The 20,201-nt window shown below is 38.3% G+C and overlaps 2 protein-coding genes and 1 long non-coding RNA gene across 5 annotated transcripts in view; 1 reads left to right on the top strand and 2 right to left on the bottom strand.

The window, feature by feature from the left end:
• Positions 1-13,673, bottom strand: part of Rpb8 (DNA-directed RNA polymerases I, II, and III subunit Rpb8) — a 55,313-nt gene extending 41,640 nt beyond the window's left edge. Inside the window, exon 1 of one of the 3 annotated variants that reach the window (XM_071715414.1) lies at positions 13,518-13,673. In XM_071715414.1, the coding sequence (XP_071571515.1) occupies positions 13,518-13,590 (73 nt within the window). In that variant the 5' untranslated portion in view covers positions 13,591-13,673. Of the gene's footprint in view, positions 1-4,943; positions 6,016-13,333; positions 13,353-13,517 lie in introns of those variants that run through there. The other 2 variants (XM_071715416.1, XM_071715417.1) reach the window with 2 other exon arrangements.
• LOC139777796 (uncharacterized) lies at positions 3,663-19,324 on the top strand. Its single transcript, XR_011719434.1, has 2 exons — positions 3,663-3,860; positions 18,774-19,324. It is a non-coding gene; the product is annotated as an uncharacterized lncRNA (long non-coding RNA).
• On the bottom strand, positions 15,973-19,539 carry Cap-g (Chromosome associated protein G). Its single transcript, XM_071715412.1, has 7 exons — positions 19,399-19,539; positions 18,392-19,188; positions 17,777-18,311; positions 17,396-17,695; positions 16,891-17,250; positions 16,309-16,815; positions 15,973-16,159 (listed from the first exon to the last, which is right to left on the bottom strand). Exons 1-7 carry the CDS (start codon positions 19,504-19,506, stop codon positions 16,043-16,045), a joined length of 2,724 nt encoding a protein of 907 aa, XP_071571513.1. The 5' UTR covers positions 19,507-19,539; the 3' UTR covers positions 15,973-16,042.
• Positions 19,540-20,201: the final 662 nt, after the last annotated feature.

Below are 20,201 nucleotides of genomic sequence, written 5' to 3'. Positions count from 1 at the left end.
TCTCTTTCATCTCATTTCTGCAACGAGTAACAAACATTACATCGTTGTTTCTTTGCTATTTCGCGAGTCGCACGAATGGCTCTCGCCATTTCGATTATTACATACACATATATCGTACCATAAGAATCTTTCCGATGTATTAAGTGCACTTGAGGAGAATATAGAATACCTTCGGCTCTTCCGAAAGCTTTGATATGTGTTGCGATGAACGTGAACTAATTCACTATACCTTTACTACTATAAATGCGCCTTTTGTTTCTATAATATCGATTGATCTCACTCTTCGTCTTACCAAGTGTAACTGTCTCTTCACATTTCTTTTCTTCTAGTACAGTATCTAAATTTCTAAATTTTCATCACCAAAACTATCCACCGATGTAACGCAAATGTTTACAAGTCTTCAAACAAGATATCAAATTGGCCAAATATCGATTAGAAAACAAGAATAATTGCAACTGTACGAATCGACAAAGCTACTTCTTTCTCACGAAATAAAAACTTACGATCAGTCTCGTGACCTAGTCGCACATACCTTTTTGGTGGTCAAGAAGAGTTATACTCTGTCGAGTCGTAAAATATCGCAGATTATTCTTTCGAAAGAAACCGAATCTTCCATCTACGTCGCATACGTACCGCGAAGATAGATTTTCCGTAGGATAGCCGTTAATAAAGTGTTGATCATTGCCAAAACATGGACAATTCGGAAAAGAATCACGGCGAGAATATCGACGACTCAGAAGTCGGAAGACGAGGAACGCAGAGAATGCTAAAGCAAATATTGTTCGGCGAACGAAACAAGCTCGAGAGAGCAGATCGGAAATCGACATGTCACTCAATAATTACGATAAAATAGTTTTAGTACTTAGTAGTACAAAGTAGTAATTAATATACTTAATTTTCAACATGTAAACGTAACGTATATATTAATCGTAATACATAAATGATAACTCATAAATTTAGTTAGTAATTAAAGAATTCTGATAAATAATGGCATTTTGTTAAGAAATTTTGAACTTTTGTTGATGAAAAACCGATTTAAATTTGTGATTAACACTCGCCCAGACATCATGGGACACTTTTAAGTCTAAAGGGTTTTTGAAAGCGTTTCTGTGTTACAAAAAATCTATAAAAATTCATGTATCATCTTTAAGGTTTCAAAAAGTGATTTTTATACTTACAGAGGCTGAAAATGTTGTAATTTTTTTTGCCAAGAGCGCTGAAGCCCTTCCCGTGGGAGTAATAAATAAAAAATCGACTGTACCTTAAAAGGCCCACGGTGTCCGCGAAGTGTTAAGAATCTCAATGATTCCGGAATATACTTATTGTATAATATTATCTTTCCAAGAATATATAAGTCAAAGTTATTTCGACTTTCTGACAAAATATTTTTGACGATGTCTTTAATTTCGATTAATAGCAATAAACTAATCTTAGAAGACAAAAATACAGGAATCTACATTTATTATATTATAGTTTTACACACGTTGCATTAGACTCGACAATATTTACTTCTCTACCAGAGACAAAGAGACTACACGAGGATCTTGATGGCCGGTCTCAAAATCACGATATTTCGAAGCGTTGCGCAATTCTCTTCCTCCTTCTCCTCGTTCGTCTTCCTCGGTTTGTCAGCTGGTCTCAAGGTCAACCGCCCGAGGGACCGATCTCAGACAAGGTGGGGAACGGTCTTTCAAATCGCGCCACGTGCAAAGAAAAAATGTAGCCGAAACGACGCTCGATTATGTCACATCTTTGCGGTGCGGCCGCGGCGGTGTGGTGCGGTGGTGCGGTGGCGCGGGCGCGGCTTAGCTCGGAATCGATTGATCAAAATGAACAAAATCACTCATAATACTCGATATTTTTACAATTTCTCTTTATAAACCAATACAGTTATACGAGAATTACTCTTGCTATGCCAGAGAAGAGTAAGTACTTGAGAATTTCGAAAGTTTAGAGAGATTCAAACGGTAAAACTATTAAGTAAAAATTTATTGACGTTAAAATGTTTGGAAATAAAATTTACGTATCAATAATCTTAAAAAATTATCGCGCGAAGAGTTTTACTATCAAAGAGTTTTTTTATCATTTTCATCTTGAAAGAAAATTAAAATAAGAATTATATGACTAGTAGAAAAACTTGTTAAGACAATAAAAAATGATTAGCGAGTAATTAAGAGTGTGGGAATTATAGAACAAAATATAATGTATTAAAATCTATTCTTCACGCTATATTTTCTTCATTTTATTGAATAAATATAAGCCTCCATGTAAGTATATCTATATTTTGACAACAATCGGATAGAATCGAGTCTAGGAAGGACACTGTCTGATTGTGAATGTAATTTCGTGTATGTTAGGCAATTGAAAGCCGTTTATTTGCCAATATCGATGTAAAATTGTAAAACATGAAAGTCCTTGACGTCGTCCAAAAAAAAAGAAACACATATATATTCACTCTTTCCCGATATATCTAAAGCCATATATCTTTCTTATATAAAAATTATTCCTGTTATATATTTGTTATATATATTGTTATTGCATTTATCGTTGCAATTTGAAACAGTCAACGGAAAGTCGAAAAGTTAAAAAAAAAGGATTTTCTTTGATCCTCGTAATGTCAAATATAGATTAGAGAAGAGACGCGCGAGAATTGCGATTTAATCAATGGCCCTTCGATGTTCCCTGGCTCGAGCGAACCTATTTAAAAGATAGGTGTAGTGGAATTGGTATAAGCGGCACATTCAACGATATTCTGTTATCGACATGCATACCCCTCACGAGATGAACGAGCCCGGCCACCTGATTGGCATCCGCAGAAATCGCACCATAGTTTAATCAATACATTCACGAAGAATTTATGCTCGACGCGAAATTTAATCGTGCGTTCTACATATTTACAGAATTTCTCACTTTTATCTATTGTCTATTCTCTGAAGAATTGTCACAGCCAAACTAAAGAAATGACGAGATTTTGTTTGATCAATATTTATTAGGAACGTCGCTGAAAAATGACGATTTCTCATCTCGCATTAATATATCAGTCCTAGTTTCGTTAAATTTATTTATTATACTCCAATTAATTTTATTATAATTATTCACGACACGCGCTTTTCTCTTTACTTCTGTTACTAATCTGACATTTTTATTTTTATACATATAAGTACTAATTTATATTTGTATAGATTAACTTTATTTTAATTAGATGTATTGAAAACAATTAATTCCAAATTTTACGAGTATATCGATACGTGTTTACCTTTTTCAAACTTCGAAGCACTTTACGTAACACGCAATGCAAATAGATAAAAAAAAGGCAGTAAAAATAAAAATTTTGACTTTTATTCTCGTGATAAGTATACGTAAGTATTCAATCTCTAAGGCTGGGGCTACACTATGCGCGTTTTCGCGAATCGGATTCGCGAATCGTGCATTTGTATACCATGCGTGCTTAGCACGAATGGCATACAAATGCACGATTCGCGAATCCGATTCACGATAACGCGCATAGTGTAGCCCAAGCATATATATAAGTATCCAATAATATTCTCTATCAACAATATTTGTTATTCGTTGAAATTACCCGCATAGAGCAGAGCAGAGGTGGGAACACTAGCATTTTTCGTGTTCGGTGTTACATACGTTCGAATAAATAACCGGCAACACACAAGTGCGCGTCGGCGGCGGCGGCGGATCGCGTGAATAGATAACCACCAGACACGCGGGTGACTCAGAAACGCAAATAAGGAAGAAAATATCATTCGGTTACGCTCACCGCAAAGACAGAACGTCGCGCAACAAAAACGGCGATCTAACGACGTTTTACCGATAGCCCAGCATCGATGGTCGGTCTCGTGTAAGTCGTAAGTAATTCTCTCTCAAACTTTATAGCGGATAATTAATGATTAATGATTTTGGTCTGACTAGAAAAACTAATATTATGCCGCGACTTCCAAGTAAAAGGTACTTGACTTACATATGTTTTGTTTAAATCGAAAGCGAAACGCGATGTGACATTTTTTTCGTCCAACTTATCAAAGTCGAAATACAACCGTTCTCGAGACGTTGCTGTATCTTTATTAATATACGATTCAATTTGCGGGCGATTTTTTAAAACCATATCCAATCTGCGTATCACTATATATGTTCTATTCACATAACTGCGTAGCTCGTCTATTCAGCGTATTTGACTTAAAAAAGAACGTAGCGTTCAAGTTCTCGGAACCATATCGCTACGAAAATCGCTTTGAAAATTACTCTTGTAGCTCTCCTAAAATATTCACATTTGTATTTACGTTTTTTCTTTTCTTTTCTTTTAACTTTCATCAATCCTGTGTAAATATTATTTAGTTACGAAGAATTTTTATAAAGATAAGTCATTTTAAGCCCAAAAGTCTTTTATATTTATATATGTATACACACACACACACACACACACACACACACACACACACACACACACACACACACACACACACACACACACACACACGCACATATATATATATGTATATAAGGTATCGATTGCGACGTCACACGCAATACATTACCAAATCCATCATAAGTTGACAAGTTCCATATTTCATCGTGTCATTGTTAATGAGAATACTTGTGCTCCTTGTTTTACTTCCTTTTTACTTCCTTTTTACATCCTTAACGTCTGGCTCATGACAAATGCAAATATTGGTAAAATTTCTGCAGAATATTTTCCCCTTTCGTTCGATTAACGTAGGAGCGAGCTACAATTTCGTCAATTACCCCACACACCATACACGTATGTATAATACGCCAGAAAATATATAAAAGACAATCAATATCCTTCGTCGGAAAGCTTCGTTGAAATAAAGCATTGTGACAATGTATCGACAACGTATCGAATGCAAAAACGGAAACGATCGACATCGGTTCGTAACGTAAATAAAAAGAATCACAGATGAGATACTCACTGCCGGGGTGCCGCGCCGTGCGTTAATCGAAGACCATCATTGCCGATCGTTGACGAGGGAGACGCGCCGACGCGCGTCGCGTCGTATCTCGTATATTCGCCGCAAGCATCCCGTGATTCGCGTGTCTCTGCTCACGCTCATTGTCAGTTCCCTTTCGCACGCACGCACACACCGGTTACGCGGACGTAACCGAGACCGAGACCGAGACCGAGAGCGAGACCGAGACCCAGAGCGAGAGCGAGAGCGAGCGAGCGAACGAACGAAAGCCTGACTCTGGAGGCCAGTGCTGGCGAATTCGACATTCGACAACCCGGGGCCCGCACCGCGCCGCGCTGCTCGCTCGCGAGAGGAACGTTCTCGAAAATGCATCGGGGCTGGAGAGATCAGGAGAGACGGTGATAGGAAGAGAAAGAAAGCGAGCGAAAACCAATGGACGACACTCGCCGAATTCGAGGTTTGGCGCTCGATTCTCGATTCTCGATTCTCGCGGTCGAGAGAAGGTTGCCGGCTGCCGCCTTGGCACTGACAGTGGCCGGAGTAGCCCTCGCGCCTCGCGTCTGCTCGCGCCTAGCAACACCGAACGCCAAACTGAAGGCAGCCGGGTACTCTCCCTCCTGCTCCCCCCCTCCCCCCCGAGGGGGGGCCACCCAACCGTTCCCCTCTTCCGTCCTCCTCGCTGATCTGCGAACGGCCTCCATCGTGCGCTCGCGCGCTCTCTGTCTCTCTCTCTCTCTCTCTCTCTCTTCTCGCTCCCGCTTACGGCGCTCACATTCGCTATCGCGAACTTCACCTTCTCGTCCCGTTCACCGCGGTCGCTCGCTCGCTCCGTTCGAATTCGAATGCTCCGTGTCCACTCTCTCGCCATCGCGCATCGTTACGAAACAACCACGTGTCGCATTTCTTCCATCCGATAGCCGCGACGCGTATTCTTGATTTGCGAGCGCCCCGCGCGTCTCGTAACGTACATACAAATCTATCGGTCAGTTTTTCCTCACCGATTCGCGCGTTACCTCGACGCCACTCGACACTGGCCAAGTCGGCCTCGACCAGCCTCGACCAGCCTCGACCAGCCTCGACCGCGCGGCGGCCCCGGCCGGCGCGGTACCACCGGATAACCGGAGTACCGGCTCCGCGCGCGCGAAACTCGCGGCCGCGCACGCTGATTGGTTGAACGGTGCCGCCGCGGCCAATAGCGATCTCGCGCATTTATCTACTCTCGTGCACATACTGCACATCCGCCGCTCGCTTCACGCCGGCACCGCCATCGCCATCGCCATCGCCACTACTGCTGTTACACTGTTACTGTTATTGCTTCTGCTATTGCTATTGCTGCTGCTGCAGTTGCAGAAGGCTACAGTGGAAAAAATTGGCCCGGCGATCGCCGGATGACGCGCGGAGGTCCTGCCGCGCGAATTTACCCTTTTTCCTAATGCAACAGGACCTAGTGTACTCTAAGCGTATACCTTACTATGCGAAATCTTAATAATTTTTTTCATTCGAAACCACACGGCCATACGTCCGAAAAACATTCGTCACGATCACGAAATGATCTCTGAAATAGAGACGACAATTAAGAGCAATATCTACCTGGTCGCGATCGCTAATAAAATAAGCAAAATTTCATTCATATTCCAATCGGGCACGATATATGCTGACATTGCTGACAATAGAAATCCATACTTGACATAGTTGGCGAGTAATTTATTCAGATTTTGAAATATAATAGCTTAGTCTCTTGGTATAATAACGACCAGCGATTCTAGCCACGGTGCGGCACGACGCGTTGCATTTTATCATGCATAAACGTTCGGCCAATCTTCATACGGTTACCGCCTCGTTTCATGCCGTTACTTCGATAACGGCATCGATTCGACTCGCCATCGAGTCCGATCTTGTTAAGCCGATCGCGCGCACAAAGTTACATAAAAGCATAAGCGTCTAGATACTCTAGAATTCTAGATCAATAAGATATAATATATAGCGTAAGCCTAACTAGATGCAGCTCATGTTAATCAAGCGTTCATACAGCACCACGCCGTACAATTTTCGTCCACTATTTAAATTGACATATAATGGAAAACTTTAACTCCTACGTTTCACCTAATAAAAATGTCGAGATATTGATATTTCTCAGTGAAAACGAAATGTTTTTTCCCACGAATTAACAAAAATAATTATGCTTGCTCAATTTGAAGGTAATTTCAACGAACATTAGCCTTTTATTATAAGATTTATTAATGAGAGAGAGAGAGAGAGAGAGAGAGAGAGAGAGAGAGAGAGAGAGAGAGAGAGAGAGAGAGAGAGAGAAAGAGAGAGAGAGATCAAAGATTTCATTGGAATCTTTAGTTTACAGAAATCTCGCTAGAAAAAGGTTAATGTTAAATTTAAACAATAGATATATGATTTGTGTATTTTCCATCAAATTTGGAACGTGATGTATATTCGGATAAATACTCGAGAAAAAAAGATTCTCGATTACGTAACAATGCCTCAGGTGTAGATAAGGGAAAATGGAACAATTCTTGAGACACATCGGACAATGCGAAGCACTGTATCCATTTAATCTGACAAACGAACTAATCGTCGAGCAAACGAGGAGGAACAGAGCCTTCGTCTTCGGTGCGCGTTTTCTTTCCCCGTTTTTTTCCGTGACTCACTTGCGCCGTAGCCAGGACAAGGAGAAAAGGAACCGGGAACGAAGACACGAGCCGAGTGAAATAAAGAACGCGTACAAAACGAATGATGAATGACGAATTGCGAACCCTCGTTTCTTCTCCTCGATATTTAAACCGTGAAGAGACAAAAGAAACGTAAAAAAAATTACTAGTCTACTTAATATTTATTTAAATAAAGCGCGAATAAACGTATGTATTGAAATGGTCGAGAAATAGATGCATATTTTGTATGTAGGTATTGTTCATGAAATTTTTAATCGATCTCTCAAGAAAGTATCTCGTAATAATCGTGACACATCGACATCGATAACCAGGGTGCTATTATTGGCGGATTTATGAAAAAGATAATCGGAGTTATAATCACACACAAAAATAATATCGAGAATAAAGCTTCGTTAAGTATACACGGATTCCACGGACATAATTCTTTTATATATTATATTTTATATGTGTTACGATAAACCACCATAATATGATGAAGATTTAGCCAGTAATTATTTAGCGGCACTTACGTTTAATTGGATCGTTAAAGAAATCATTAGCGCGCGGTCAAAAGTCGTCCCGGTGCAGCAGCAGCACGTCGCTCGCAAAACTTGGAACATCGAAATGGATTTTAAGATACGCTTATATTGTACGTTCATGTTTGTTATATTATATATGATACTTGGATATCTCGCCTCGGTATATTCAAAATTTATCACGTCATTTCCAGCATTAACCCTTTAACTATTGGGACAAAACGCTACTATAGTGGGTCTTTTCTGTGCCTTGACACTTTGTCACTGTCAGGCAAGAATATCTTCAATTGTTTTAATCTGCGTTTGTTTCATCGAACAAACGTTCACGTTTTTAAGTCAACTAGACATTACAGACGCGCGCGCTTCGCGCGCGCCATTTAGCTTTAACATTATGCTATTACTATTACACTATTAACCCTTGATACACACAACTGTCAAAATATACAATGACAGCTGCAAATAACTCGCACAACGCATCGAGATAACCAATCGGCATCGCGGAAAAGAGGCTTCAATTTTTCGATACAAACGAAATTCACTCAGTTAACACGCCTTTTTTAAAAGTGGAAATTTCACGGTCAAACTGTACGAGCTGTACGTACGCGCGTCCAACTCAATCATAGCCAAAGCGTTAATATCGGACTATTTGTCGGTACTTGGTAAAGCATTTGATTTGGAATTTCAAGTAGGACCTAACCTTATACAATTATTCAATGTACTCGATTATTATAGTTCTCAACCATAGTTACTTCGCGCATGAATTTTCTACATTTCTACGACTTGGCGAAAATTATGCTAACAATGTATTATACTGCTGCATGCTGACGAATGTATTGTATACTGTACATTGTAACATTGTATATGCTTAATCAATTATATTTTGTGTAGAGAAAGTCAGTTCTCGCTACTTCAGCCGTGGGGTAACTTCTACACTTTGGCTGCTTGAAACAGTGTGCACAAATCTATTAATTTTTATTTACGTTATTTAATATTTAAATAACTTTGCTGAATCATTCAAAGAAAGATTTTATCGTTCCCGACTTTATACATATATACATACTCTACATATATACATACTCTATTCCAAACGTTTTATAAAATGGTCCTGCCTCGTACACTATATTTTTTTTTTACAAATCCTCCTTTTAACCCTTTTCCCCTTCTTGCCACACTCCCTAATAATGCTCGCGTCAAAATAACGCCAACTTAATAACTATCTACATATATATTTCAACGGCCAATGTACTCAAAGAGACAAACTCTAAGAATATGGCAAACTCTAGTTATTGTTACGCAGTTGCATTGCCAGCAAATGTAAACACGTAACGTGCGGATGAACGGGATAATATGTAACGGTCAAACATCTTAGCCACATCTGTGTTCGTTAATACTTTTTATAATTTTGATAATACGTAAATAAAAAATATAATAGGCGAGAAACTTTATTAGAGTGCAAAAGTGAATCGACAGAACTGTAATTTTATGAGCGTGACCAAAAATTTTCAAGGTCAAAACTACAATCTTTGCGTCGTTCGTAGAATTTGGTTACGCATCGCATTGTGTACGCGCACGTGATGAATTTCTGGATCTAAAAATAACATACACACCGAGAACACACGTTTCTTGGAGAGAACGAGGAAATTATTATCGCTCGTCGGCGATTTGCTTGAGTTTCCTGAGTAAATTATTCCCACTATCTTAACGATTGAAATAGAAAAGATAATTTAACTCAAAGATCAATACAATACAATAAATTTATACAATGAACATTATAGTTTATTTGCTATTTACATTTTATAAAATAATAATTTGCTTATATTTGCCTCTCTCTCTTAAATTAAAAATATATAAAAAAATTGCTTTATATACATATGTATAATTTATAACAGGGATATATTTGTAGAACTGTATGCAGGAACCTCTTTGAATGACCGTTTGCCTTAATGATCACTCGGAAACAGATTCGAGCGGATAAAGACAGGTGTGTGGTATAGCCAGGACCTGATTACACTCGATCCATATGGACTTATCCCCAAAGCAATGAAATTTAAAAACCGATTTAAAAATTAGCGCGTAGCTTGCATCTCCCGAGTGTACTGGAGACATAATCAAGCTTCCTACGTTCTTAAGATGCAGATTATGAATGAACTGCTTCACTTTCCATTCAGTAATCAAAGTAATTAAGATATTTAAAGCGAAGAGAAGGAATAATAATTGATTACTATTGCGAATCATTTGAAACAGTAATCGAACAATGATGATTGAACCACCAGTACTGCGTTACATCGTTTTATACTTTTTTATAACATTAATGGCATTGTGACAATGTTGAACCAATGCTCTTTTTTGAAAAGACACAAAAGTGATACCTTTTGTAGATTAATTTTACTTAATTTACTCGTTTAATTCGTATGTGTGTAAAGAACATTTTGCGTCTCGTCGCTATGGTCGCGAAACGGAATTTCGCGCGTTCCTCGTACCGGCCAAGCGAGAAAAGCTCGCGAGATGAAGAAATAAAGACGGCTCTTCCATCAGTCGGCGGCGGACGGACGAGTCCAAGCTGACACGCACACAAACGTAAAAGAAAAAAAAAAAAAAGAAAAACAAAAGCAGAAGAGAGGAAGACGGAGGATGCTCGTCGCTCGTCCTCGCTTTACGACTTGATCCGAAAACGAAGCCGAAAACGCACAAAAACGAGAAAGAGACGATGGAAAGGAGGGAGCGAGCGAGAAAAAGAGACGGGAGTATTATTCAGGGGCTCCCCCTTCTGAGATGACATCCCCCCACGACCTTAGAACCGAGGCTGACCTTGACCGTGTCAACCCCCACCAGGGTAACTCGCGCGTCCCGGCTGCTTTACAGCTCTCCGCACTTCGCGCAACGCGGTTTCGCTATCCTCGTTGTCTCCTTTCTTTCCCTCTCTCTCTCTCTCTCTCTCTCTTTCTCCCTCCTTCTCTTTCTCTCTCTCTTCAGCCCAGCAACGCAGCGTCATATTACGTGAGTGCCGTGTTGCTCGGCGCTGCTGCTGCTGCGGGCATCCTCGCTGCATCGACCGGTCGTAAGCGCGAGCACCCGGTTCCATCCCTCACGAAAGAGAGAGTGAGAGAGAAAAAGAGAGGAGAGACGTCTCCCGCTCTCCTGTCTCCTCGCTCTTGGCATTCTCGTTTTGCGACGCTCGCTCGTCGCTCGTCAGCCAGCGATGGGCACTACCCAATTATCGACTTGGAATTCACAATCGGAGAGGAGCGTTCGCTGGTCGATATATACCGTACATGGTAATAGCGTGTTTTATCGAACGCGGAATGAAAGATGACGCGGAGAGAGAAAGAGAAAGAGAAAGAGACGAAGAGGGTAATGGGAGGAAGAGCGTACGCGAATGGACCTGTCGCTGACAATCTGGGTTATCTAAATCGGAGATAGCAATCACCGATTTTATATTGTAGTCCTGTTGTTCTATAATGTATATTGAACATGAGAAGAGATTTAGGATTTTAACTGTACTGAGATGCTTTTAACTGTACAACTGTACATGCAGAAATAACCATTAGATTACGGGCAACTGGAAAACTTTCGTAGACATAATTTGGATTATCTTTATCTCAATTGAAAATGACTACGCCATTGCACCCGTCCCCTGTTTCTCTCAATTGTTCAAGTTCTATTGATGTAATGTATTCTTACAATTTTTATGTTATTATGTTATAACGTCATAATTAATGGCAATTTGCACGATTCTAATAAGAGTAATAAGGGGATATGATCAACAACGAGTGCTTTTACTTCTCCTCAACTATTTGTAGAATTATATATTTCGAGAAAAAAATATTAAATGTAGCAAAAGTATGCGTGTATGAAAACACATCAATGTTAAACTTTTTATACAGCTGCATATATGTCAATCGTGCAAAATACATATCACTTTTCAAATTATTCAAATCAATTATTCATCTCAAAGACAATTAATATAACGAATATCCTAATGTCAACCGTACCAAACCAAACAATTTTTTCCTCAATGAAGCATTCTGCCAAATATTGTTCGAAATACACGTCCATTATAAAAAAAAGTCATATAATACATCGATAAATCTTTATGCGGCAAAGTTGATAGGGCGTAGTACACACAGCCACAGAAGATCCAATATATTCCGGGAGGGGAATTCGGTCATGGTCGCCTCCTCCGATCTACGTCGCTCTGCAAATTCCACTCTCTCGTGGTCCACGAGCGAGCGGCAAAAACGTAGAGCGGAAAGGCCACGTTATCAGGGCCGCGAGGTCCTTCGAGATGAGTACGCGGAGGTATCGACACCTGTCGTACGCAAACGTGCGGATTTAAAAATGTCTTCCGGGACGAAGGAAGAAAACGGACGCAGGTCTTGTCAAAAATAACGATAAGTCGTAATATCGTTTTTTAAATCAAAACCGAAATTTTCCAAACGAGAATCACGTTTGAAGGAATAATTAGCCGATCGTTTTCAACATCTACAGAATCAAAATCTCTCTCTGGATTTAAATCTTTACTTCATAAGGAACATTGAGAATCATGAAGAGCGTTGAGAAGCTTTGGCAAAACAAATTCCGTGTATATATTTTATATTTTCGACAGAGAGAGAGAGAGAGAGAGAGAGGAGAGAGAGAGAGAGAGAGAGAGAGAGAGAGAGAGAGAGAGAGAGAGAGAAATAGCAAAACTACGATATCTATCTATGAATTGCATCACTTATTTAGCCGCTATTGTCTGCGTTCAAATAACCCGCCACTGACGCGCCGGTTCAACTGTGCCGATCGACGAATAGGATCAGCATCAGCATCGCGCGCGAGATTACTTTTTATTTAGGATGACTCTCTCTCTCTCTCTCTCTCTCTCTCTCTCTCCACGTGTCCGTGAATTCATGTACCACTGACAGGGTGACAGGTCGGGTTCGATCAGTTCGATCCCAACCTTCATCCCGCGTATTCCTCGATTAAGAGGAGTATTCTCTGTTTAAGGGGAGGAAAAGGGTTTAAGATTATTCTACATGTTTATGGCCTGTTTATGGCCTGAGCAACACTTGATGCCAATTAATCACCAGCAATAAGAAGCTAAGCTAATTGACATTGTAGCCATCGGCCGTGATAGCGAGCGGAGTGGAACGGAGTGGAGCGGATAAGATTCGTTTGAGAGATTTTGTGAGATCGAGAGCAATCGAAAGTACTCAGCTGTTAACCATGTGCCATGTGCTCGTCGTGCCGGCGCTATCGGCAAGGTCGGACGTCGAACAGGACAGCTCGCGAGTCGCGAGTCGCGAGAGACACTGTCATTCTGGCAATGAAAATGGTGCGCGCGTCGCCGCGGCAAGTCGAAACGCGAACACGTCGAAATGTAAACTCTGATATAGACTCACCCCTGTCGAATTTCTTGCCCTCCGGATCGATATCTTTCACGTTGAAAATATCCTCGAACAACACGCCCGCCATGTTGCTAAACACTGACTGCCCTGCACTCTGACGTCGCGTAGATGAAATGTCGCGTGCCAGTGTGTACAAACTGTTCCGGGACCCCCTGGCCCCTGGCCCCTGGCGGCTCTGCGACCTGCGTCACTCTGCGTTTAGCAATCAGCAGTCAGCACAGAAACTAGCTTTTTGCAACTGTTGTAAAATTCGTTAATCTGATCGGTGTATCGTGTATGTAAACCTTAAGCTTCGGCCGAACAGGCCGAAATTAAAAGCATACACCAATCAGATTTACAAATTTTACAACTGTTGCAAAACAGTTTTCTCTGTTGAATGCAGCCATTGTCTCGACTTTAAAATTAAAAAATTTTACATGATTATTACAAAATATAAAATCAATTATACAGAAGAACTTTTGACCGCAACATTTTCAAAGAAACCTTACAAACGAAATATGATGGCAAAAAGTTCTGATATTATACTGGAAACAATTCAATAAATAAATTGTAATCTTCTTTAATTAACACACATTTCTGAATTAAAACATAATAAGTTTTGTAAAAATTATTTCTGTAATTTTTTCGCCAAAATTTTATTCTTAAAAATTTACGGAACTTGTGAAACTATAATCTTTATTTACTTCGTTGCTGTAATAATGTAATACATCTGCGATGTTTTCATGAATCACACACGCGTCTCCTTTGTGCGTTACTCATCTTGTCATCCTTCATCAAAGATGAATCGACCTCTCGCGGCGAGTAATTAAATAGCGCTAATAACATAAATTGTTTCAAAAATAGAAACCACAATTAAAAGAAACTGACAATTAAAAGCACTTCCTTTCACAATACATAATAATACGCAATAATAAATAAATATTGAAGGAAATCCTTTTGAAGATTACATAGCCGCATACAAACTCATAAATAAATAACAGACATCAATTCCCATATTAATATTTTGTCCCACTGAAAGAATCAAAAACAATTCCTAATCTGGAAAAAGAAGAATGTTATTTTATGGAATAACGAAGGCGTCCGTTTCTTTCCAGACTATACTATGTTATGCATTATTGACAAACCTGAACAACACCCGTTGATTTCAAACATCAGATAATGGATTCCGCGAAAAGAATAGAATAATAGATGATCTTTCGTCTCTATTTACGTCCGTGACGTGCAATTCGTCATGTCGATGTCGCGGTCGTCGCGATCTCGATAGTTTTGGAAAAACGGAAACGGGAAAACGCTCACGCGGAGTGAGCTTGTAAATTTGTCGAAGCCATAGGTATTGTCTACGCGAGGAAACAGTTTCCGGCAAAGCCGAAGATCGATGCAATTAAGAATGAACAACACTTACTGGGATTATTCGGAAGGCCTTGGTGCCATGGCTCGCGAACGTATTAACAGGGAGAGCCTAAGCCGCTAAGCGGACCATCGTCAGTTTTTACGCAGCGATGCTGCGTAATTTTTACGAGTGTTGGGGAGAATCATAAATCGTGCCTCGATGTAATGACACATATCGGCGCGGTACATTACATTATATTATAAAATTACAGATTTCCGTAAGATATAGCTCATTTAGATTCGCGAAAATTCAGCATCTTAAAAGACGACAAAGTATTAGGATATAATATATATAATCGGTAAGGAGATCGCGCTATATAAAATTCCGAGAATTAAAAAAAAAACAAGATTCCGAGCATTCTTAAAATTTAGGATTTTACAATTTACAATATATTATAATAGTATGTAAGTATGTACTATACATATATACATACATACGTATATCCTATTGTCCTGTAGACTACGCTTCCATTGAGTTCATTTTTTTTTCTTTTATTTCAACGAGCATTGAGTTCATTTACGATTTAGATTTTAGATAACTCCTGCCATCTGTAGTCCGAATCAGAAATGAAGTATCGATCGTCGCTGTTTGTAGAAGGCTCATTGTTTTCGGACTTTTGGCGCATGCGCGGCACATAATAAACATATGCACACATACGAGACAACACAGACATCAAAATTCAGCAATTTCGAAGATAAAAAGTTAAGGCGTTAAATAATTAATTAAAGTATTATTACGTAAAATTACATACTTTACTTCATCTACTTTGTTAATTTTTTAAACAAGTTTAAATAATTCCTAGATAGAATTTAACAAGAGACCAAACATGATGTCCTTTTCTTTTCTATGTCAAAATGAGCAGTATAATGACATTAAATTTATTTAAAATGTAAAAAATATTTCTAATCTATAATATATGTACATATACATATATTGTAAACTATTTACTCTATAAACATTTGTCTCTGAAAACATTTGTCGATGTTAATTTCTTCTTTTTTTCATTTTAATATTTTCGAAATTTTCGGAATTAGAAAATAACAAATACATAAGTGCATATTATTAGTCGGAAAATATAAATTTATATCAAAATTAAAACTGATATATGTATTTACAAATTGTACGTTATTTAATCTGCGTTTTCATTATCGCCCTCCACATCAATTTCCGTTCCTTCAGAAGGCATATCTAATTTTTGTGCGAATTGCTGAACATATTTGAGCAATCGTTTGTCATATTTCATCACCTGCCATCAGATGTTAAATCACAGTTAATACACATGTATATCACATCAGCAAAATATATATTTAAACTATAAATATTTTTGTAATTAATAACTTAATTAATAAACTATATGAAAGATTTGATACAGAAATATGAAAAGAATTGACATACCATTTCCGTGACATTTTTGATAGCTCTTTGCAGATTTTGTTTTGACAGATCATCCTCGATTTGAATGGATAAATTTGTCAAAGATCTAATAAGAATTTCTTGATCTATCTTGCTCTCTGGATTTAAGATCTCAGCCAGTATAGCAAACGCAAGGTTGTTGTGCGTATAAAACGTTTGTCCGTTGGTTTTCTGACATCCTCGTCTAGTTAAGCTCAGTATAAATCTAGATATGTGATACGCATTAATCTCCTGTAACGGGCTAATATCCGGTGCGTTACAAAGAACTTGTAATGTCGGAAAGTATGCGCCTTCGAGCATTTCTTGTGCCTCGGGCGTTACAAAACTGTCAAAAAAAGAGCTCAAACATTGACGAAGATAAATGTCATCGGCGTTGACTGGATTATAGCACATAATTATCAAACGCGATATTAGATTACTGCTATTGATTCGTTGGTTAAGCAATAATTTGCAGAGCCCTTCCGCTGCAGTAGTGCGCAAATCTTGATTCTGTAAATTTTCAAATATAATTTACCGCATAGACATTTTATTCTATTTTAGAAATTCAAAGATATTATTATTTACCGCGTTGGTTAGCAATCCTGTTAAGATTTTAATGAAATTACAAGGGCCTTCCTCCACTTCAGCCCGCTTACTTATAGAAATATTACTATCCTCATGTGTATAAAGCGAGCGAGTCTTTTCAGATCTATTCTCCATGGAATTCTCTTCTGGGGATTGCAATATATCAAAATATTCGAAACCATACATAAGTAAGAGATCGAATATTCCCTTCAAGGAGACTACCCATATCTCTTGATTTTCTTGCTCAACAGAAAATTGATAAAAAAATATCATTATGTGTTTCTTAGCCAATTCTTTGTCTAAAATGCAATAAACGCCTAACGTCTTTAGCGCCAATATATGTACACTATCGTCAGGATGCTAAAATGATAAATTAAATTAAGCTATAATAACTGACAATAAATAAAATACAATGTAAAATTTGATTATATATATATACACGCGCGCGCGCATGCACGCACGCACGCACACACACACACACATTTTAAAATCTATGCACACTTACATCAAAACTATTTAAAACAAAACACATCAAACTTCTGAGTGTGGGTGTTAATACACGAACAGATTGCATCGCAACATATAAAATATCGAGGCATTTCACCATAGTTGCGGTATCATTTTTCTCCTCCCGCATATTATCTTCAGTTAATATAGCTTCGGGTATTTTAGATAAACGACTTATCTCCTCTTTCAAGGCATTAATCTTTTCTTTAAGGCTGTCAGCTTGTAGAAAATTCTGTTCCTTGATCGCTTGATACAATTCCTCTTCGAGCTCTAACACGTCGACTTTTAATCTAGCTTTCTAAATTAAAAAGAAAGCAAAAGAATTAGAGAGAATTTATGAATACATCATTTTTTAACAGCACTGGATTTTAATACTCACTTGCATGTTGTTCTCATGCTGCTGTTCTGCAGTAATTTGCTGAGTGACTGCATTTTCTTTCAAAGGTAACCTAGTCTCGCTAATAACATTAGCAATAGCATTAAGCATATTACTGGCCTCTGGTATCACTTTTGCCAAATGACTTACTAGACACTCAATTATTTTAGTGGAACAATGATCGCTCATTAAAGTGTCTATTATCACTTCGTTTAGATTCTTCCTGCCCACCTCATCTGAGAGATCATATTTTGTAGATATTTCAAAAAGTTGTAGTAGAATAAACTTGTGACTCTCTTTTTCCCACGTTTCGTGTGATTGAGAAGATATGAAAGTAATAAAATCGCATATATATTTGCAAAATTCTGATAACTCTGGAATAATTAATTCCAACTCTTCCGTACAGGAAAGACGTTGGAGATGTTGTATTATACACTTCCAATATAAAACATTTTCATTTGTCAAGCTTGTCAATGGAATCAATCTTGTATTTTTATCTATCGCCACTTGCTCCAATAAAATCTTTAAATCAGCGTTTCTGTATGGAAAAAATAATATTTAATAAAATATACATGCTAGTTTTATCAGTATGTTATTTTGCTTACGATGTACACTTACTTGAATAGTACCTGTAGAGCTAAAGTTGCAGTCTCTGTTCCGATTCCAGCATCCAGTGCATGAATAAGATTCATATACTCTCCCTTGAAATATCTTAACCATGCTGGCAATAAAACATTGTTTACGCATGTTCTAACACTTTCAGATCTATCTTTGATCCCATCCTTCAATAAACGCTCTCTTTGCTCAATAGTCAAGGAACGCACTGTGACTTTACTGATAAATTCATATGCTTTCTTGCGCACAGAATCATCGATATCTCGCGTTCTTATCAATGCGGCTTGTAAAGTTTTCTGATTTTTGCCCATAGTAGCAAGAACCGCTTTACGAACTTCAGCATTTGGGTCTTTAGATACATGAAAGAGATACATTTTTATTACAGGGCATTGTTCATCCGATGGATCCTGCAACCTGTACAAGGCAAAAACAGCCTGTGCCCTGACTTTAGGCGACTTATCCAACAATCGATCCATCATACTGACTGTAATTTGGTCACATAGATTGTCGTCCATGAAAGCGTTTTCGCCCATGGAGTTTAAGAGCATGTTCAGAAAATGACATATTCGAAACCTTACTCCTTTATCCTTAGCATTGTGACTCGATAAAAGAAATTCAAATAGCCTGTTAAGAAATTGTGATATCGGTTCTGTGGTTTCACTCTCCAAGGATCGATAGAAACTCATACAGAATTTAGCACAAAACTCTAATGTGTTTACAACATATGGGTGTTGTTGCGACGTTGAAAGAGGTACTTTCAAACACCAGACAAAATATTTCCAGAATGTATCTAAATCAACCTAAAAAAAATTAATACATCATAAAATGCCATTTGTTTCAACAAGATATAAAATATATATGTATATACAAAGCGAATATATTATTCTAAACTATTATGTATAATCAACTGAAATAAATTTTAAATCATACTGTCGAGAGTACTAAAGTCGTTTCAAGAAAGATACAAAATCAAAACATTCCAAAAAGAGCACTCACGAGGAGAAACTCACCTTCTCGTACAACTTTGTAAGCCTCTTCATATACTGTGGATGGTCGGTTTTATTGAATTGCACTTTGTGAAATATGTTCTTCATGCTATCTTTGATCGCCGGAGCCATATTTATCTTTTAATGTAGGAAACTCGAGAAAATCGTGGTGGCTAAATATGTTACAACCTAAATGTCCTGTGGCCTGTGCACAGACGTACGTTAACTTTTCAAATAAGCGTCAGTCACGTCAGTGTCAGTGCGATTAGTGCCATCTATTGACCATCAGGCTTAATCAAGTTCTTATCGACGAATGATTAAAGCTGCGGTCCACTTGACGCTACAAATGCTTTGGAGCGTTCTTCTTCTCCTTCTTTCTTCATTGAAAGAAAAGAGAAGAGGAATGCTTCGAAGCATTTGTAGCGTCAAGTGGACCGCAGCCTAAAACGATCAACTAAATTTATCGCCATCTTTCGGAACTCACTTGAGTTTATCATCTAAGCTTATATATATATTTTACTCATTGTCACATTGTCAGTCGTTAAAGTAGGAATCGATTATATCAACATTTTTCCATCACAAGTGCTCTCTTATTAGCGCTAATAAAATTATGACGCAAAAATATCACAACGAAACCTAAATAGATATACATACGTATGCGTGTATCCATATATCCAGTTTAAATTCGAAGCGATGAAATTTATAAAATCACATTTCTGTGACAAATTTCTGTGACAGTAAAATTTATAAGAGATTTGTGCGAGATATAGGATTGTAAATAAAGATTGTACAGAAGCAAATCGAGAACCGAGATTTAAACACCTCAT

Source organism: Temnothorax nylanderi, unplaced genomic scaffold (assembly GCF_030848795.1).
Source record: "Temnothorax nylanderi isolate EJ_2023f unplaced genomic scaffold, tnyl_v1.0 TNYL_tig0163_pilon, whole genome shotgun sequence".
Lineage (NCBI taxonomy): Eukaryota > Metazoa > Arthropoda > Insecta > Hymenoptera > Formicidae > Temnothorax > Temnothorax nylanderi.
This window is presented reverse-complemented; position numbering and strand designations above follow the sequence as displayed.

What these genes read in the sequence shown, in the direction of transcription:
- Cap-g (XM_071715412.1), bottom strand. Translation starts at nt 19,506, where the DNA reads ATGGCTCCGGCGATCAAAGATAGCATGAAGAACATATTTCACAAAGTG. An exon ending in TTACAAAGTTGTACGAGAAG is followed by an intron (nt 19,189 to 19,398) that starts GTGAGTTTCTCC and finishes AATTTTTTTTAG; the next exon opens with GTTGATTTAGATACATTCTG. An exon ending in CAGGATTGCTAACCAACGCG is followed by an intron (nt 16,816 to 16,890) that starts GTAAATAATAAT and finishes GAAAATTTACAG; the next exon opens with AATCAAGATTTGCGCACTAC.